The sequence below is a fragment of the Macaca mulatta genome, chromosome 6 (assembly GCF_049350105.2).
Source record: "Macaca mulatta isolate MMU2019108-1 chromosome 6, T2T-MMU8v2.0, whole genome shotgun sequence".
In the NCBI taxonomy this organism is placed as follows: domain Eukaryota; kingdom Metazoa; phylum Chordata; class Mammalia; order Primates; family Cercopithecidae; genus Macaca; species Macaca mulatta.
In genome coordinates this window covers 2718692-2737866 of record NC_133411.1, presented here as the reverse complement: position 1 = coordinate 2737866, position 19175 = coordinate 2718692, and the positions used below count along the sequence as shown (strand labels likewise).

At 48.9% G+C, this 19175-nt stretch overlaps 2 protein-coding genes across 2 annotated transcripts in view; both read left to right on the top strand.

Moving 5' to 3' along the window:
- The window catches only part of LOC144341362 (uncharacterized), a 46241-nt gene extending 35841 nt beyond the window's left edge, over positions 1–10400 (top strand). Inside the window, exons 6-11 of the mRNA XM_078004536.1 lie at positions 946–1042; positions 1212–1708; positions 2626–2894; positions 6329–6373; positions 9577–9761; positions 9975–10400. Coding sequence (XP_077860662.1) covers positions 946–1042; positions 1212–1708; positions 2626–2777 — 746 coding nt within the window. The 3' untranslated portion in view covers positions 2778–2894; positions 6329–6373; positions 9577–9761; positions 9975–10400. The remainder of the gene's footprint in view (positions 1–945; positions 1043–1211; positions 1709–2625; positions 2895–6328; positions 6374–9576; positions 9762–9974) is intronic.
- A 3944-nt stretch (positions 10401–14344) lies between these two features.
- Positions 14345–19175, top strand: part of LOC723069 (succinate dehydrogenase [ubiquinone] flavoprotein subunit, mitochondrial-like) — a 43747-nt gene continuing 38916 nt past the window's right edge. The window contains 1 exon segment of the mRNA XM_078004593.1: positions 14345–14454. Within this exon segment, the coding sequence (XP_077860719.1) occupies positions 14392–14454 (63 nt within the window). The 5' untranslated portion in view covers positions 14345–14391.

Sequence of the window (19175 nt, the reverse complement as noted above, 5' to 3'; positions counted from 1 at the left end):
CCAACGCGGATGCTTCCACACAGGGGGCACCAACCAGCAGTGGAAACATACACCCAAAATGCCCCAGGTCTCCCAGGCCATATGCCTGGTGAAGAAAGCTAGTTTCAGTGGGCACAGGCCGAAGGATGCCGCCACATGACACCTTGGAGAAGACAGTGCTACCGTGTTGGGAAGCAGGGCAGTGGTTTCAAGGGGCTACGGGTGGAGGGGCGAATGGAGGCGCTCTCTGGGGCGAAGGCTGAGCACCTGCACCTCACTGTGGGCTGCGGCTGAGAGGCTGTACAGCAGACACTGGCTTCAGTACATGCAGACTGAAGGAGGAAGGCGCCCACAAGTCAAAGACAGAGGGTGTCACCTCCATGAAACAAAAACATTTTTAAAAAAAAAACCTCCTAAAATTAAGTATTTCTTAAGCACGTTGGACTTTGAGTTGACACAATCTGCCTGGGAGCATGGAACAAACCACCGGCTTGGCGACCCCGGAGGGAGAGGGTGGAGGGTTTAGACTTCAGTTGAAGGGCTCAGTACCTGGCTATAGGAAATAACAGATTTCAAAAGCGGCAGGGAGGAAATAATTTCTGCTGATGAGGTTGCATTTCCCCAGATAGCTGGCAGAGTAAATTAAAGCAATATTGTAAAACAATGCACATCTTGATGGAATCTCAGGATCACAAGGTTGTGTTGAAAGAGATTTGAACATGTCCAGGAAAGAAGACAAATGAGCTGAATCTTGCAGCTGCCCTTCAATGGGGGAATGGGCTGGGTGGCAGTGATTCTCCATGACATTGCAGGAATTCTCCTGGTTGGATCCTCAGGAGCCTTTTCTTCTTGTCCACACTCACCTTTGGGGGTTGGTGTGGGTCCTTGATAGTCATGACTGCACTCGGGGCCGGGGGCCTGCTGAGGCTGCTCTCCATGTTTCCAAAATGCAGGGGTTTGTTCCAGATCCTACTGCTCAGCACACAGAAAGCCAGTCACTGAGACGATGGTTACTGCCAGTGAAGAAGGCGTGCATCAGGAGCTGCAGGCTAGGAGATGGGAGGTCAGCCTCAAATGCATTTTCCTGACTGACTGTATAGCAGGGAAGAAATGTGACTATGTGTAAGGAAAACAGGAATTAGGGGGAGAGAGGAAGAGGAGTTGGTCAGGAGGAGGCAGGTGGCTGATCAGACAATCATGATGGGTGAAGGGTTTGGTGTCTCACTGACCAGATGCCGTGATCTGCTGAGTCTCTGTTCCTTCACACTACCCGGGAGGCCTGATGGTCAGTTTCCTGAGAAAGGAACTCAAATAAGACACGTCACGTTCTCAAGTTTCAAGACCACAAGGATCCATTTCTATGTTATTCAGAGAAACCATGAACATCAGTTCTCTGGGACAGTCAGGTCAGTTCAACACCAGACCCGATCTGCCATGACGCCTGCTGCTCAGCCCTTAGATAAAGTCCAGAATCCAGTGTCCTCTCTCCAACCCCAGCCTGCTCCCACACCCAAACCTCCCCGCTACGCCCTGGGCCTCATTGCTGTCCCGCCGCAGAGGGGTCAAGGAGCTGCACACACCCCACGTGCACCTGGGCATGTGGCATATTTCAGATGCACCTGGTGTCACTGTTCGCACAAACCCGAGTGGGAAGAGATCCAAATGGTCGTTCACAGCAGATGGATGAGGACGTCCCAGCAAGTCCCTCAGGGGAGTCAGCCAGCGCAAGGTGAGGGACCTCCAGAGACATGAATGGGTCTCAGACAGTGTGTGAGTGGACGAAGCAGCAAAAACACACCCTGCTAGTTCAGTCAGTTCTGTTGAGCTCAGAATAGTCCACATCATGTTGATGTTTTTAACCTGGGGCTCACATTCTTCATTCAGAATATGGCAAGAACTTTAGAAGTCATCTAAAGTATCAATAATTTGAAGTCCTTTAATACAAAAAGTATAGAATATTACCTTTGTCACATAGCAACAGGAAAATGAAAAAAGAAAATTGACTTATTTAATGGCTAGGAAAATATTCTTAAAAAGGTATCTCAAGCACAGGTGAATCTAAGAAATGACCAATTTCATTCTTTACATAGATAAATATAAGGTTAGATCCCTGTAAATAAATGAAGCCATTAAGGGTAGAGTCCCACAGATCACAGAACTGACCCAGCATCCAGCTCTGCTCACGATTTCAGGGAGTAATTTCCAGGCACAGGTCGAGCTGGAGAAGCTGGGGACCCTCATGGCCCCACTGTCCTTCCTGCCTCACAGGGTCTCTGAGGGGTGCCTGGAACATTTCCTCTTGGGCTTTGAAGATCATTTCACTGAAACACGACATTTTCCAGGTGCCATGGGCCTGAGCCCAGAAACTTCACCTGCGACAGTGGCTCCCCAGGAGTGAGCACCAGGCACTGTCAGGGGTTCTCTCCCAGCACATTTACAAGGACTTGATGGGTTCTTCTTCCTTCAGGAGCAATCCCAGTGGGCAGAAGGAGGGGATGGGAGACCTGGCAAATGCTCCTCCCCAGCTCCGTTCCGAGCTCCATGGGGCTCTGGCAGGCCTGACGTCTCATGCAGATGAGGGATTAGGGTTCCTCCCCTGCCTCGCTGCTCTCAGGCCCTCATGGCACCCTCCCCACCCCCGTGCAGCCGGCGGACCCTGCTTCCACCCAGCTGTTCTCAGGACTCTCATCCTTCCAGGACGACACCCTACCTGGAGCGCCCGTTCCTGTGGCGCCCCCAGTCCTGCACTGCAGCATTCACCCTGTCACCTCCATGGCGAGACCATCCTGGAACCGTGATCAGCCCATCGGTGTCATCCACTGTCCTCCTAGCCCATTTTCTGTGCTTGTTTCTCATTCCCAAAACATCCTGAAATTACAAGAAATTAACTTTTTTCAAGTCTCTGTGCTTCTGAAGTAGGTTTGCCTTAATATAACATTGATGTATTTTTAAGGGGCATTTTTAAAGCTGTACTTTAAGAAATATTTCTTACATTCTTTTGAAGTTTTTTTTTTTTCTTTAAGACGGAGTCTCACTCTGTCTCCCAGGCTGGAGTGCAATGGCGCGATCTTGGCTCCCTGCAACCTCCACCTCCCAGGTTCAAGTGATTCTCCTGCCTCAGCCTCCTGAGTAGCTGGGAATTACAGGTGCGCGCCACCATGCCCAGCTAATTTTTGTATTTTTAGTAGAGACGGGGTTTCACCATGTTGGTCAGGCTAGTCTCGAACTCCTGACCTCATGATTCATCTGCCTTGGCCTCCCAAAGTGCTGGGATTACATGTGTGAGCCACCACGCCTGGCCGGTTTTTTTGTTTTGTTTTGTTTTTTTAAATCAAATACAGTTGAGGCTCTCTTGGAGATCCCACATTAAAAAGAACTGAGACAAATCAGATCTCAGAGGCAGGACAGTGCCCTGTGAAGCACATGTCCAGTCCCATCACTGTCCTTCCCTCACATGGGCCCAGGGATGTGGGTGATGGTATTTGTTGCCCCGGTGATGGAGCAGATTTGATCTGCCTGTGTGGGAAGGGGCTAACTCAACAGGCCTGGATTGCTCAGACCCTGCACGTTCCCAGGAAGGGTCCTTGGCTGGCTCCTGGGAACTGAGCTCTTGCAGTGTTCTGACTGATGAGAGAGACTTGAGCCATGTTGCACTACTTTGCCTGGGTAGTTGACCAACAAGGTGATGGATGGCAAACACCTGCTTTCCCTGTGGGTGGCTGGAACTTCCCTGACTGACCCCCAGGTTCAGGAGAGCCTCCCTGGTCCGCACCATGGCACTAGCTGTCCTAGCTCCTTGCTGGAGGAATCCAGTGCACCCTGTGTGACTCCGCTGGGAGGGGCTCTGGAAGCACCTGGCTTCCCCAACAGCCCTTTCCCTTGGCTGGTTTAGTCTGTACCCTTTCAAGTTGGAGGGTGGTCTCAGGGACCCCCATGCAGTCTTTCATGCTTGCTTTCACCAGAAACTCACCTTGGCAGGGCTTCAGGGGAAGGGTTGGGATTTGGTGACAAGTGACTCCATGACCTGGGGCCAAGCACAGCATCTACTTAGGTTTTCAGGCGGATGCCCAGGTATGTCTAGCACCTAATGTAACTGAGGCATGAAATGTCTGTGCGCCACGATGCTTCAGCTTGTTACGGGCAGTTAGGCCTTGTGGTGGTTCTCTCTTGGTTTCTCTCTTGGTTTCTGTGGAGAAGCCAGACCCTGCTGTGGTTGGCAAGGAAGGTGAGTGGAGATAGCAGGAGTGTCCATCCCTCAGGAGCCCTTTCTAGTGGAGCGGCGGCCTCTCTCTGATCCTTGATTCATCCCAGGGCAACCTCTGCTCTCCTGGGCAGTTCTTAGAATACTCCAGAAGACCCCAGTACAGCTGTCCGGTTCCTCCTGGACCCCAGCTCTCAGGAATGCACCATCTCTGCACTCTCCATGCGCGCCCATCCAGACGGCACCTGAGCTTTCCCCATGCCTGCGCTGCAGGGTTAACATCTTGCTTGTGTTTGAACCTGTGTTGCTTTGGTTTAAAACTTGTTTGGTCATGTTATTTGCTGAGATGGCCCAGAGAAGCTTCTACTTATGATCAGGACACCTCACAGTGCAGCCTTCACTTGAGGACTTAGGTCTCATCCAGGTCCACACAGTCCAGGGCCACGGATGCAGAAGACAGAGGAGAAGAACCTCATGGCACGAAGACAGAGTATTGATTGCCCAGGAGGCTTCCAGGGGCTTTGGCTCCTGGGGCTTCTTGTCAGCACTGGGTCAGAGCAGGTCACCCTTGTGTGCAGACACTAGGTTCCTGTATACAGCAGTGAAGAATGGGGGAAGACCAGATGGATTTGGGTGAGGCAGGGATGCTCCTTGGTGTTTAGAGTTTTCCTCTTTCTTTGCCTTGTGGGTTCTCTGTAGCTTATCTTTGTTTTTTGTAATACTAGTTTCCAGTAATTCTGACCTTTCCGAATACCTTTATATACATATGCCTGCCTACTCTCCCTCCAGCTACCTGTAAAGCCTGCAGAAACGTATTCCTGCAGATTATCACTCTATTCAGCCTAACAGATGCTCGTGGAGTGTTGCTGTGTGTGTGCCACGGGTTCAGGGTTCAGGTGCACCTGCCTTTGTGGGAAGAGCACAGCTTCCCTGCATAACTGCTGGGGGGTGGGATCTTCCCAAGGGGAAGTTGGGAGGTGCTCAGGCAGAGTAAACGGATTTAACTTCTGGGCTGGGAGAACATGGTACCCCCGTGGAAGGCTCCCTGAGGAAGGAAAGGAAGGAGCTGGAGGGGAGGGTACGTGCGTCTTAGGAGGGGACGCACTTCAGGTGAGAGCAGGCATGGCACTAGGAGGAGCCCCATGAGCCCAGAGTGATGACTCGTAGAGGCCTAAGGGACCGTGCCAGCAGACCCCACCGCGCGTGCTCCACCGGGAGCCTGACATTGTTCTCTGAGATCGGGGGCTGTCCCTGTGTGCTGCCCAGGACTGTGGCAATTTTGTGCATAGAAAAAACAACTGTGTGTCTAATACAGATGGGGCATGAGGAGAGCCACTGGTCTTTCCTGACATTGACAATATGTTTAGTTCATTCTCAGTGAGTATGGAAGTTATTGAAGGCACAGATCACTCTGAAAATAGGCTCTTGTGTGTGAAGGTCATCAGTGAATCTTCACCCTCATAGTTGGTAAATGGCTGTGAGCGCTCAAGGGTATCAGATTCTGCAGCGAATCCGAGGATAGCACAGTCTTCCTATTCAGTTTCAGGGAAAATCATATAAAGCCCAGACCGTAATTTGTCAGGAATGTTTGCAGTGTGGTGATGGATGTCTTCACCGTGCTTTGGGATGATTGCTGAGGGAGAACGGAAGGAGGGGTCTGGTACTTGCACCTTTCGGTAGAATTAGTGTGAATGCCACAGCGACCGAGCTGTGCTCAGGTGTCTGCCGGCAGTGGTGGCCTTGACGATGGATTTTCTGAAATGGGAATTTGTGAAGTTCTCTAACAAAAGTGCAAACTTCTTAACTTGGCTGGTGGGTGCATCCTTGAAAAATTCCGTGTGTAAAATGATACAGAACCATTTCTTGGTTATCTGTTAAATAAGAGTGCGCATCCAGCCACGATGACTGTGGGCGGCCATGGAGGTCTGGCAGGCCACGGAGGACTCCCATACTCAGCAGGGTGTGACCCACCAGGCAGTGCTTTGGCTCCTCCCAGGAGTCACGGCAGCTGACACGTCACCTGGAGTGTCTAGAAAACCACTACCCTAGAGCCCCTACTGCCTTTCCCGGGGCCTCCAGCTATAGACAAGGAACTCACTGTCCCACAAAGATTTTCCTTTTACTTTAACTCCTGTTGTTTGTTTTCAGGCACGTGGACTCCCTTTAATCCAGTGACTGTCAGGTCGATCATATGTAAATATCGGCAGACGGACACGCCTGGGCTTCTTTGTATCCGACCCGCTTGGGTACCCACTTGTGTTTCCTTTGTCTGTGGGTCCGTATCACTTTCCTCCCTTCTGGAATTCCACTTAGATGAGCGTAGGCCCTTTCTTCCCTCTCCCCCCGTCTCTGTACCTTTTCATGTCTCTCCGTGTCTGTTTGCTTTATTCTTTATTCTGATTATTGTTAATGTACTGTTTGTTTAACCTGTCCTTTCAGTTTCTTTTTTTTTTTTTTTTTTTGAGATGGAGTCTCGCTCTGCCACCCAGGCTGGAGTGCAGTGGCCGGATCTCAGCTCACTGCAAGCTCCGCCTCCCGGGTTCACGCCATTCTCCTGCCTCAGCCTCCCGAGTAGCTGGGACTACAGGCGCCCGCCACCTCGCCCGGCTAGTTTTTTGTATTTTTAGTAGAGACGGGGTTTCACAGTGTCAGCCAGGATGGTCTCGATCTCCTGACCTCGTGATCCGCCCGTCTCGGCCTCCCAAAGTGCTGGGATTACAGGCTTGAGCCACCGCGCCCGGCCTCAGTTTCTAATTCTAAAGATGACATATATTTAAAATTTCTAAATTATTAGTTACTTTCACATCTGGGTGTTTCTGATAGACACTGCTTATTTATTTTTGTGATTCCATCCTTTATTTATTCAAATATTTCTTTTTTTTTTTTTGAGACGGAGTCTCGCTCTGTCTCCCAGGCTGGAGTGCAGTGGCCTGATCTCAGCTCACTACAACCTCCGCCTCCCGGGTTCAAGCAATTCTCCCACCTCAGCCTCCTGAGTAGCTGGGACTACAGGCATCTGCCACCACTCCCAGCTAATTTTTGTATTTTTAGTAGAGATGGGGTTTCACCATATTGGCCAGGCTGGTCTCGAAATCCTGACCTTGTGATCCGCCTGCCTCAGCCTCCCAAAGTGCTGGGATTACAGGCTTGAGCCACCACGCCCAGCCGTATTCAAATATTTCATATGATAGTCTTCAGTTTTAAGAACATGTTTTTATTGAAAAGTGCTAGGTATTTGTGACGTGGAGCTACTTGACAGTGTGTTTGAAGTCCTTGGGAGGGTGGTCTATAGCTGATTGTTTTTCCTGCTCAAGCCCACACAGAGTAACCAACTTCCTTGATGTTTCTGTAATTTTTGTTTGTTTTGTGGGTCCATGTGTAGCCTTAATGTGAGGGTCTGCATCATTTCTTTGGGTCCAGGGTCTCCCCAGCTGTACAGGTAGCCGGGTTTTTGCTTGTTTCTTTTAAGAGACAGGGTCTCCCTGTGTTGCCCAGGCCTGGTCTGGAATTCCTGGGCTCAAGCAATCGTCCTGCCTCAGTCTCCCAAAGAGTGGGGATTACAGGTGTGCACCCCCATGCCCAGACGGTAGCTGGGGTAGGAGCTGCAGCTCCAGGGGCAGGCAGGTGTTCAGGAGAGTCATTCTGTGTCTCCATCCCCTGTAGCCGGGTGGGAGGTGCAGCTCCAGGGGCAGGCAGGTGTTCAGGAGAGTCATTCTGTGTCTCCATCCCCTGTAGCCGGGTGGGAGGTGCAGCTCCAGGGGCAGGCAGGTGTTCAGGAGAGTCATTCTGTGTCTCCATCCCCTGTAGCCGGGTGGGAGGTGCAGCTCCAGGGGCAGGCAGGTGTTCAGGGGAGTCGTGTTTCCATCCCCGCCCCACTTGATTTCTGGAAGGTTTCCTTTGCTGGGAGGTGCGGCCCCCTTCACTCCTCTTTAATATGGAATCCCAGGTTCAGTTCTGCCTCACAGGGACCACGGCAATGTGTCTCGAGGTTTCCCAGGGCGGCCTGGGGCTTCTTCCCTCACCTTCCGTCCATGCGGGTGTTTTAGTCTTGTGAGGATTCCCTGAGTTCCCTGAGGAGCCCGTGTGTGGTAAAGTGTCTGAATTGATGATTTTAAAAAAATCTGTGCCGTATTTGTGCAATAAAATACACAATGAATAACTAATGCTCATAGGAAAACATGTTAGATGTTATGAAAGGAAACTCAACCTTGGGGACCCAAAATCACTAAGCTAAAGGGAAAAGTCAAGCTGGGGCTGCTGAGGGCAAACCCGCCTCCCATTCTGTCCAAAGTCACCCGTCTGCTCACCGAGAGAAATGCGTATCTGAGTGCCTCATCAGGAGAGGGTAACCGGCAACTCAAAAGAATGAAACCGTTTGTCTCTTACCTGCCTATGACCTGGAAGTCCCCTGTCTGACCTTCTCTTCAAGTTGTCTCACCTTTCTGGGCTGACTGAACCAATGTACATCTTACACATATTGATCGATGTCTCATGCCTCCCTAAAGTGTGTAAAAGCAAGTGGGCCCCGACCACCTTGGGCCCGTGTTGTCAGGACCTCCTGTGGAGGCATCACGGGCACATCCTTAAACTGGCAAAATGAACTTTCTAAAAAATCTGAGACCTGTCTCAGATTCATTTCTCTCAGTGAGCAGTGAACTCAACCAGTCCCTTTCAGCTCTAAGACTATGTGTTTTCTAGGTCAGGAGAGGAAACGGGAGGTACAGGAACGCTAGAGGGGAGAAAGCATGGAGAGATGGGAAAAGCACGGAGAGAGAGATGGGGAAAGGGGAATCAGGAAGACTGAGAGAAAAGGGGGGAAAGCAGAATGACAGAGGAGGTGTGAAGAGAGAGAAGCCCACTGGAGTGCTGAAATACTGAATAGTCTCCCAGGGGAGCTACTCAGGGTAAGAATTTCTCCAGGGACTGCTCTTTCAGGCAAGCACAATTACACACATTTCTATGTTATATTAAGTAAAAATCTAGTAAATGGCCTGGGCACAGTGGCTCACACCTGTAATCCCAGCACTTTGGGAGGCCAAGGTGGGCAGATCACGAGGTCAGGAGATGAAGACAATCCTGGCCAACATGGTGAAAACCCATCTCGACTAAAAATACAAAAATTAGCCGGGCATGGTGGTGGGTGCCTGTAATCCCAGGTCCTCAGGAGGCTGACGCAGGAGAATCACTTGAACCAGGGAGTCGGAGGTTGCAGTGAGCCAAGAATGCGCCACTGCACTCCAACCTGGCGACAGAACAAGGCTCCGTCTCAAAAAAACAAAACAAAAAACAAAAAAAATCTAGTAAATGAAATAAGTGATCAGGACAAAACTGGCTTCTCATCAATAAATCAATCAATGGCGCTTATGAAGTATTCATACGTCTGCCTCTTCTTCTAGACTACACTCCTGTGTGCAACAGAACCTCAAACACATCATAACACACCTTTGGAGAATCCTTACAAGAATGCCAAGTTAACAATTATCTCTCACCACACTACCTCAGCAAAAAACCAAGAAGAAAAAATATTCTTCAACCCTTTTCAGGGACAGAAAGCATCATTTCAAAAGTCCAAGAAGGGGAGGTAAGAATTTCAAAAGTGAAAGTTATCATGAAAGGCTATAAAAGCTAGAGATGAGTCTGAAAAACAAATGGAAAATGAGTCACTTCATGGCCTCTCCCAGCCTCAAAGCCAATTAATTATTACATTAGTAAGAGTAATTTTTAACCTTCCAATCCACTCACCCTAGCCACAGGCAACAGTAGCCTCTCCAAGTGTTGTGGGTTTTTTTTGCAGGCAAGTGAGCTTTTCACATGGCAGCCCCTTAGCATTGGATGTGGACCTGCCCTGTCTTTCACCAAGAAGCAAGCACTGTGCAGATCACTGAGTCATAAAAACCAACTGCTCTTACCAGCCTCCTCTTCCTCTACAGCAAAACTTCTAACCTGAGACATGGAAGCATGTAGAGGACTACGTGCTGGCAAACCAGGCGTTCCCGATAAGTCCTGCTCTTGCAAATGAAGCAGGGTGTTCCTTCCCTGTAAACAGGGAGGACAAAGGAGCCAGCTGCAAACAGCAGACCCTGGGGGCTTGTTTATGTGTAAATATCTTGAAAATCCAGAAAGTCAGGGAAATGTCAGAAAAACAACAATGTGTCTTGTAACTTGGCAACATTCCACAAACTGTATAAAATAAAGCAGAGCCCGCCATTCGAGGCAGCCCCATGTTTGTCTTGTCTTGTGTTGTCTTGTGTGTTCATTCCTTTGTTTAGGAAACACGCCAACAGAAGCAGATAAAAAGCCTCTACGTAAAATGTATCACTACAGCTAGAGGGCAGTTTTGCCTTTCTTCCATTCAATTACTCAGTCTCTCATGTTCCTAAATGCCAGCCCAGAACCATGGAACCTGAAGAAACACAAAACGCACTCCTCTGCATCAGTGAATTGATTGTGTGGTGGAGATATAAGTCTGCATGTGACTGACAGGTCCCCAACGTGGTGCCAAGTCAATCTAAACTAGAGAGAATTTCTGGCCAGGCCAAGCAGAGATTTCCTGGATGAAGTCTCCCAAAGATTGATTTCCTAAACATTAAACATCACTGGTTTTCCAAAACTGGTTTTCTTTTTTTTTTTTTTTTTTTTTTAACCCTGTTGCCCAGGCTGGAGGGCAAGTAGTGCCATCTCCATTCACTGCAGCCTCGACCTCCCAGCTCCACTCACTGCAGCCTTGACCTCCCAGCTCCACTGATCTCCCCACCTCAGCCTCCTGAGGAGCTGGGACTACAGGTGTGCATGGCCACGACTGGCTAATTTTTCTACTTTTTGTAGAGACGGGGTTTTGCTGTGTTACTCATGCTGGTCATGCGATCTGCCCACCTGGGCCTCGCACAGTGCTGGGATTACAGGTGTGAGCCACCACACCCAGCCCACTGGTTTCCTTTACACCCGTTCTTTTCTCCCATCAGTCCTTATGAAAGCACCTGAAACAAGGAACCGCCCCCCCGACTTGAGAGCTGCAAAGCCTTGAGAGGGAACTTAGTTATTAAAACCCACCCCACACAAAATGCTTTGAAACGCCTTGGCTGACTTAATCCTCGCAATGTGCTGAGGTTAAGTATGATTCTCCATCTCCTGTGAACAGGAAAACTGAGGTTCAGAGGTTAAGTGATTTGCCCACGGTTCACTGCATGGGATAAAACTCCGCTGTCCCTGACAGGTCCCAAAGTCACGGCCTTCAGGCTCCCACATCATGCTGCCTCCCTCACCGGGGCTCCACACTCTCAGACTGGAAAACATGAATTTTAAGAAAACCATGACTTACGAAAAGCAGCCAGTCCCAGCTTTGGACCCAACAGGGCTTAATTCCATCTGCTTCCATCACCACCATCTGCCCTGGAATTAGGCCGGATATTCCAGTTTGGGGGATCATTTAGGTTATTCATGGAGATATACCTTGAAGTAAAGAATAAAAACGTTAACTAGTTTTATTCAAGAAATGTTTTTCAGTTTTAACTATGTGTGCACAGCACTGAGGCCCTACGGGATTCAAAGAAGGAAAAAACAAGACCAGGGTCGGGCGTGGTGGCACACACCTGTAGTCCCAGCTACTCGGGAGGCTGAGGCAGGAGAATCGCTTGAACCCGGGAGGTGGAGGTTGCAGTGAGCCAAGGTCACACCACTGCACTCCAGCCTGGCGACAGAACGAGACTCCGTCTCAAAAACAAACAAACAAACAAAAAAACCAAGAACTTAGAGGAAAGTGACTCACAATCCGGTTGGGGAAAGTGGAGAAAACAGACATGTCTTAAGCATCTGAAGTGCTTGAAGAATCTGGTAAGTTCTGAAGAATCAGGTAAGAAGCATCTGAAGAATCAGGTAAGTTCTCTAGTACAAATATGTTTAAATGTATGGCTGCTGCGATGGTTAATTTTGTATGTCAACTTGACGTACCACGAGGTGCTCAGATACATGGTTAAGCATTATTTCTGGGTGTGTCTCTAAGGGAGTTTTTGGATGAGATTAGCATTTGAACCTTTAAACCAATTTCTTACATCTCTCCCCTCTATTGGTTGTTTCTCTGGAGAACCTCATACAGTTGTATCAAAGATACAGAATCAATTCGAAAGAAGTGGGCTCACACCAGACACTTCCTATGAGCTAGGGTTTGAAGAGTGAGCAGCATTCTGACAGGCAGAGAAAGAAGGAAAGGGTCTTCTCATCAGGAGGAAGACTGTGAGGAAGGCAGGGAGGGGTGATGTGGTGGGGAAGGTGCAAACAGTGCTAGAAGCTTCTCAGGCCTCCTGGTGTGGTGGTGATGAATGCAGAGATGACAGAGCTCTCTGCTTCGGGCTCAGCATGCACCCTCTATAGCAAGGCTGGGGGGCTAACTTTAATAAGAATTTACTAATTTACTGAGTACCTACACGAGGTTGCACGTTTTCACAAAGTAGAGTCACTTTAAATTTGTTTACATGTGACCTCCGCAAATACACACGATTACAAAATAGTCAAGGGATGTATAATAAACAAGAAATCCAATCCAATTTCTGAAAACTTTTCATGGGATTTTCAACAAATACTTGACATCTAAAGATAGAAAATTATGATAAGCAATAAAGGTATGACAAAAATATGTCTCGGAGCTTAATACTAAGGGGTTTGTGGTAATTATAGAATTAAAAAATTAAGGCCAGGCGCGGTGGCTCACCCCTGTAATCGCAGCACTTTGGGAGGCTGAGGCAGGTGGATCACCTGAGGTCAGGAGTTTGAAACCAGCCTGGCCAATATGGTGAAACCCCGTCTCTACTAAAAATACAAAAATTAGCTGGGCGTGGTGGGGGTGGCCTGTAGTCCTAGCTACTTGGGAGGCTGAGGCGGGAGAATCTCTCTTTTTTTTTAGACGGAGTCTTGCTCTGTTGCCCAGGCTGGAGGGCAGTGGTGTGATCTTGGCTGTCCACGGGAAAATCTCTTGAACCCTGGAGGCGGAGGTTGCAGTGAGCTGAGATCGCACCATTGCACTCCAGCTTGGGCAACAAGAGCGAAACTCCATTTCAGACAAAACAAAACAAAATTAGATAGATAACTAACCCAGCACCAAAACTGCATAACTAAAAAAAATGTCTAGGAGGTACTATGTCCATTCCCTGCAAGCCAATAAAGGCCACGTCTGGGGCATACATCCAAGAAAATAATCCTAAAGATGAAGTTACGGTCACAAATATGTTCTGTACGGTGTTATTTATTAAGAGTAAAAATGGGAAACAACCCAAATATCAATAAAATGGGACTGAACCATTGCAAATTTACTAAAATAACTCAACATTGTTAAACATCTCGCATAAGAGAAAGATTTTAATAATTTAAAGTGAAAAAACAGGAAACAAAATTACTAATGATTATTGGTTTATTTTTCATGCCACTTCATTCCACAAAAAGATTTCAGATATCTTACAAAAAGACACACTAGAAATATTAAAATACTCTCTGAACCTTAAGCAAAATCAGGGTAAGCTAGCAGAAAGGCGTATAAGCCAAAGGGATCTACGCATCTTTAAAAGCTGACCACGGCCCTGCGCGGTGGCTCCGCCCCTAATCCCCGCACTTGGGGAGGCCGAGGAGGGAGGATCGCTTGAGGCCAAGAGTTTGAGACCAGCCCGGGCAACACAGCAAGATCCCGCCACTGCAAAAAATTTAAAAATTAGCCGGAAGCCAGAAGCTAGGGACATGGCTGAGGATCGCTCCCGCCCCTCGGAGGCCGGAGACCGAGGGTCACTCCCGCTCAGTAGAGGCCGGAGGCCCCGGGTCGCTCCCGCCCACCTCCGCGGGCGAGCGCAGCCCCTCCGACCCCATTCCCTGTGGTCTGGACGTTCAGGTGCCCTCTGGGCGATCCCGCAGAACCACCCATGGCGTTTTAAAAATGTTAGTGCCCAACACCTCCCCAAAATAGGGCCCGCTCTACCTCGGTCGGGGAGCCCAGGACCTCCGCGTCCCTCGCAACGCCTCCGTCCGCGAGTCCCCTTTGCGCAGGCGCGGCGCCCCCACTCAGCCCCCCCGCCCGGGCGTGACGTAGTGCGCAGGCGCGATGTCCCCCACTACCGCCCCGCTCGACCCCGGCGTGGTGCGCAGGCGCGATATCCCCCTAGCGCGACCCCGGCGTGGTGCGCAGGCGCAGTCTGCGCAGGGACTGGCGGGGCTGCGTGGCGGCGTCAACAGTCATGTCGGGGGTCCGGAGACTGTCGGGGCTGCTGAGCACTCGGCGCCTGGCGCTGGCCAAGGCGGTCAGCCCGTACCGCGGACCGGGGCGGGACAGGCGGGGGCCGAGGCGGCGGTAGGAGCGGGATGGTCCCCAGCGGGTGCGAGCGGAGCGGGCGCCGGGTCCCCGCGCCCCCTGTCCCGGGATCGGGAAGGGTCTGGGAGAGCCCTGGGCCGGTGCGAGGGGGAGCCGCGGGGCGCACTCGGGGAACCGGGGAGCTGGGTCCTTAGCAGGTAGTCCGCGTCCCGGTGTAGGTCACGACCCCGCGGGCTTGCTGGTCGTCCCCTCTGCCGCCTTGGTCCGGGCCTGGGTCCGGGAACTCCGCGGGCTGAGGTGGCGCCTCGCCTCAGTGCCTGGCGGGTGGACTCGGGGAGGAGTCGTGTCTGCCCAAGGTCACTCGGGCGGATAGCGGCCGGTGGCCGTCCTGGCTGGGCTGGGCCTCTGCCGCCCTCTGTGCGGGTTGTCCCGAGGGGCCGCCCGCAGCCCGTGGGTGTGGCGGGCGGGGCGGGTGAAACCGCCCGGGTGGGTGCGAGGAGTGGCCGGGCTCGGCCAGTGGGCGGCCGGTGGGAAGAGCTGCGCGCCCGAGCTTGGGCTTGCAGTTCCGCTTTCCAGAAAAGCGCAAATCTGTGCGTGTCCACTTCGCGACCTTGTAAGTTAAGGGTGTCAACTTTGGGTCGTGTTTGGTGGCCCTTGTGCCACTGAAAATGTGTCGGTGTTTACAAGCAGCTGTGCCAGTTTTTAAAAATCAGACGGAGAGCTCAGCGCACTGACCGGGCGAGGACGCGGGACCGGTGCTTGCCTGTGCGCTGAGTGCCTCGAGGGCCGGGCTCGGCTTAGTCCAGGATGACGGTCAGGGTTATGCTTCCCTGAGCCCTCGCTCTCTGAGTTTGTCTGAATGTGCCCTCCACGATTGCATCTTCAGAATCGGCCTTCTAGGGTTTTAGTTCATCAAGCTGAATTGGATAGGTTTCGTTGCTTGGTTCTTTTGAATGAACTTACCCACCCACCTCCTTAGTTACGAAGTAATTTTAAATTGCAGAGTAAAAATGTCAATAGGAACCAAGGCATTCAGCAATATTGATTTGAATTATGCCTGTAATTGTGCAATTTTCTCCTTTTTGAAATAGTTATTAAAAACGTCGTTGAATTAAATGTGAAGATTAGTCATACAGCCATCCTGTCACATCAGAAAGCATGTAAACGTTCTAGTGTGTTGCTGTGATTGGTGCTGACTGAGCAGAGATCCCTGCCGCATCTTGGGCTTTTAAGAGCTGCTTGGAGGGCGTCCACAGGCAGGAAGTAAAGCCCATGGTCAGTGGGACTTTTTAGGGGAAATGTTGGCTTGTGATTGGAGAAAAGCTAGGGCTGGTGCCTTTGCCCTCAACCCAGATAGTGCCCAGTGTTCCTTCTGCAGCCTAAGACCCCGCCAGCGGCGGAGGCACCTCAGACAAGATGGCAAGATAGCAAAATGGAACCAAAATTTAGTCTTGGGTTTTGTAAAAGTCTTTTTATCTTGAAGTTAGCGTTTCCTACAGAAATTCTGCCTGCAAGCAGTATATTTATCGGCATTTCAGAGAGGTTTTTTTTTTTCCTGAAGAATTGGAGTTTACAAAGTAACAACATAATCAGATTAGCAGAAAAAAAGAAATTAATGATAGCCAACTGAGAAATGTGTTTGGAAAATAGATGCTGAGGATAATTTTAGTGAAGTCCAGAGAGAATTTTTTAATCTTATTTTGGCCAGTTCTGTGGTGTATTGCTCATTCTGTATTTACAGCTGCTTTCAAGTGACGAGCTTATCAGACTTAGTTTTTGGTTTCTTTTTATGTCCCGGTGCACTGACACAGCTTGCAAACTGTTCCAAAGCAGTTTAATCAGAGGAAAAGTAAAACCAAGAAACTTAAATAGTTACTGGGTTAACTGCTTACTTCAGGTGAAGTTTTTCAAATCCGTGAGCATGAACATCAAATATATTGTTCTAAGACAAATTGATTCATTTCTTTGAATGGTTTGTTCTGCATATGTTTAATGGTGTTCTAGAAATACATTATTTAGGCCATTATAGTAGTAAACATTTGCTTTGCTTCTTGGGATAATTGTAACAACAATGGCATTCCATTCTGCATTCTTCATGATGTTTTTCCTGATTTATTTGAAAAATCGTGACTTGGTTTTGATATGAAACCTGGATATTAATATTAGTTGGGAGTCTCAGAGATTTTTCCCAAGGGTCTTTAGATAGGGACCAAGTCCAGGATCCAGAGGCAGCCGGCCTACTTGAATCCTCTCTGAGGTTCCGTCTTTCTGTGGGGTTAGTGGGGATTCTGTGGGTAATGTTTGAAACCTTTGGTGGTGCTCTTGTGAACCAGGGCTCACAGCCTGTGCACAGTAGCCATGTGTGAATTGTATTTTAAGTATCCCTGTTTTTAAAATAATAAACACTGACGTTCTAGTGAGAATAATTACATGTAGTTGTAAAAGAATCAGTGAGTATACCACCGCCCCCAGTTCATTTTCCATGAAAGCAATTCCTGTTTCTGATATTGACTCCTGGTGTTTGTAAGACCTCTGTTTCTTTAGCGGATATGCAGGTTGTGCAGGTGCATTTTTATCAGTTTTAGACTTCTTGCCTGGAGAGGGGATTTAGTTCACTTAAACTACCCTACTTCCGCTTCTTCCTGATACAGTCATGCATGTTTAGGTTCTTCGCTGGCTGCTTTTGTGATTGTATGGGTTGTACATGCAGATTAGTTTGTTTCTCATGATTTATAGTTGCATTTGATTAGATGAGGACCCCTCACTTTGCTAGATTTCGGGATTAATGTCTCTGCACTTCTTTTCCCCCTCCACCTCCTAATTCAGTCGTCTGAAATTCTATATTGTTAAGCAAAGTCTAATATTCCTTTTATATGTTCCCCATTTTTTTCTTAGAGGAAATGTTTGATAGTTTCTCCTTAAAAAATTAGTAATTGGCACACAAGACTAGTCTTGTGTCAAAACTAGTTTTCAGTTTTATCTAAAGACTGAAATTGGCTTAAAGTTGGGCTTTCACATTCAAAACTCTGCCCCAGATTAGATTTAGACGCAGAGGGTGAGTGTCCTTGTCCCCAAGGGGATGGCGTGATAATTTGTTCACAGTTGTGTTATGGGAGCTGCCCCTTTTAAGCTGGCTCTGTGTGTGTGTGACTGGGGGTGGGCAGTGGGCATTCCACGTCAGCATCCTAGAAAGAACAAATCAACATTTAGTGATCTCACTGTTTCTACTTACAGTTGGTGTAATACACTGTTGTTATTGGTGCTGTTACCTGTGTTAATAGGGCAGTTTACAAAAGTTTCAAGAACATTTGTATTAAGATTATTTCAAAGACTTATTTCTTAAAATATGATTTTACCATGACAAAAATTATGTTAAAGTAGAAGAATATTTGTTCTTTCTCGTTTATTTTCTGAAAAAAGAAAAAACTGAATTAGCTTATGTCAATAAAAACAGAGACTAGAAATTGGAGAAATGGAGAATAATTTTTTATTCCACATAACAAGTAATTTCTGAATTGCAAGTATTTCTAAATACTCGAAGACATCCCTCACATCCCCTCTTCTGATTGCTGAGTGTATTTATTTCCTAAAGCTTTTTTTTCTTTTCTTTTCTTTTTTTTTTGGAGACGTCTCGCTCTGCTGCCCAGGCTGGAGTGCAATGGCAGAGTCTAGGCTCACTGCAACCTCTGCCTCCTGGGTTCAAGCGATTCTCCTGCCTCAGCCTCCCAAGTAGCTGGGATTACAGGTGCCCACCACCATGCCCGGCTAATTTTTAGTAGAGACAGGGTTTCGCCATGTTGGCCAGACTGGTCTTGAACTCCTGACTTTAGGTGATCCACCCACCTTGGCCTCCCAAAATGCTGGGATTACAGGCAGGAGCCACCGCGCCCAGCCCCTAAAACTATTCTGTATGATATTTCTGAGACTATTCAGTGGTCTTCTAAAATGCACCCAGCAGAATGGAAAATGTATCCTCTAAATGACTGGCCAACCTTAGCGTATGGACAGTGTCACCTCTCACACACAGCCGCTAAAAACTAAACGCTAAAACCAGGTTTCTAAGATGGAAAATTTAGGCAGCAAGATGTATCAAGTTGTAGACATTGGCCAGGAAAAAGCCAGGAGCAGCCAGGCAGGGGAGAGTGTGCATCCAGCATCCTCCTGTGTGATGAAGGGATGACACCTCCTCCCTCTGGGCTGTCAGCTTTTACTGCTCCAGAATACAGATCTCCTGATTCAGTGTCCAGTGCCTTTTGAACTGACCGCAAGCCCTCATGGACGACTGGAACTGTAATGTGGAAAGGGCTATGCTGGAGCCAGTTAAAATGCTTCATTATTTGCTAAATACCACATACAGTAATACGATATAGGTGTCTTCCCTTCTCCACTAAGTAGATAAGTAAGACTTTACAGAGGAAGTGTGCCTTTTTCATGTGGCATCTGAGTCCGTGAGCGTCCTGTTTGGAAACAGGCGTCATCCTGGTTTTCTAGAGTGCTGAGTCGGGACGGAAAGGAGGACCGGGGGCTCCATCCTTCCTCGCCCCTTGGGCTGCCCTTCAGGGTTAAGTGGAGAGTCCCAGCTGAGCTCCCTGGGTGCACAGGAGCACCTGGGTACCTAAGAAGGGGAACAGTTTGCAAGGGGAAGTTTAAATTACTGTCCCCCATAGCATCTGTTCCTTCAGGACACTAACCCTCTGCGTCTGCGTCTTC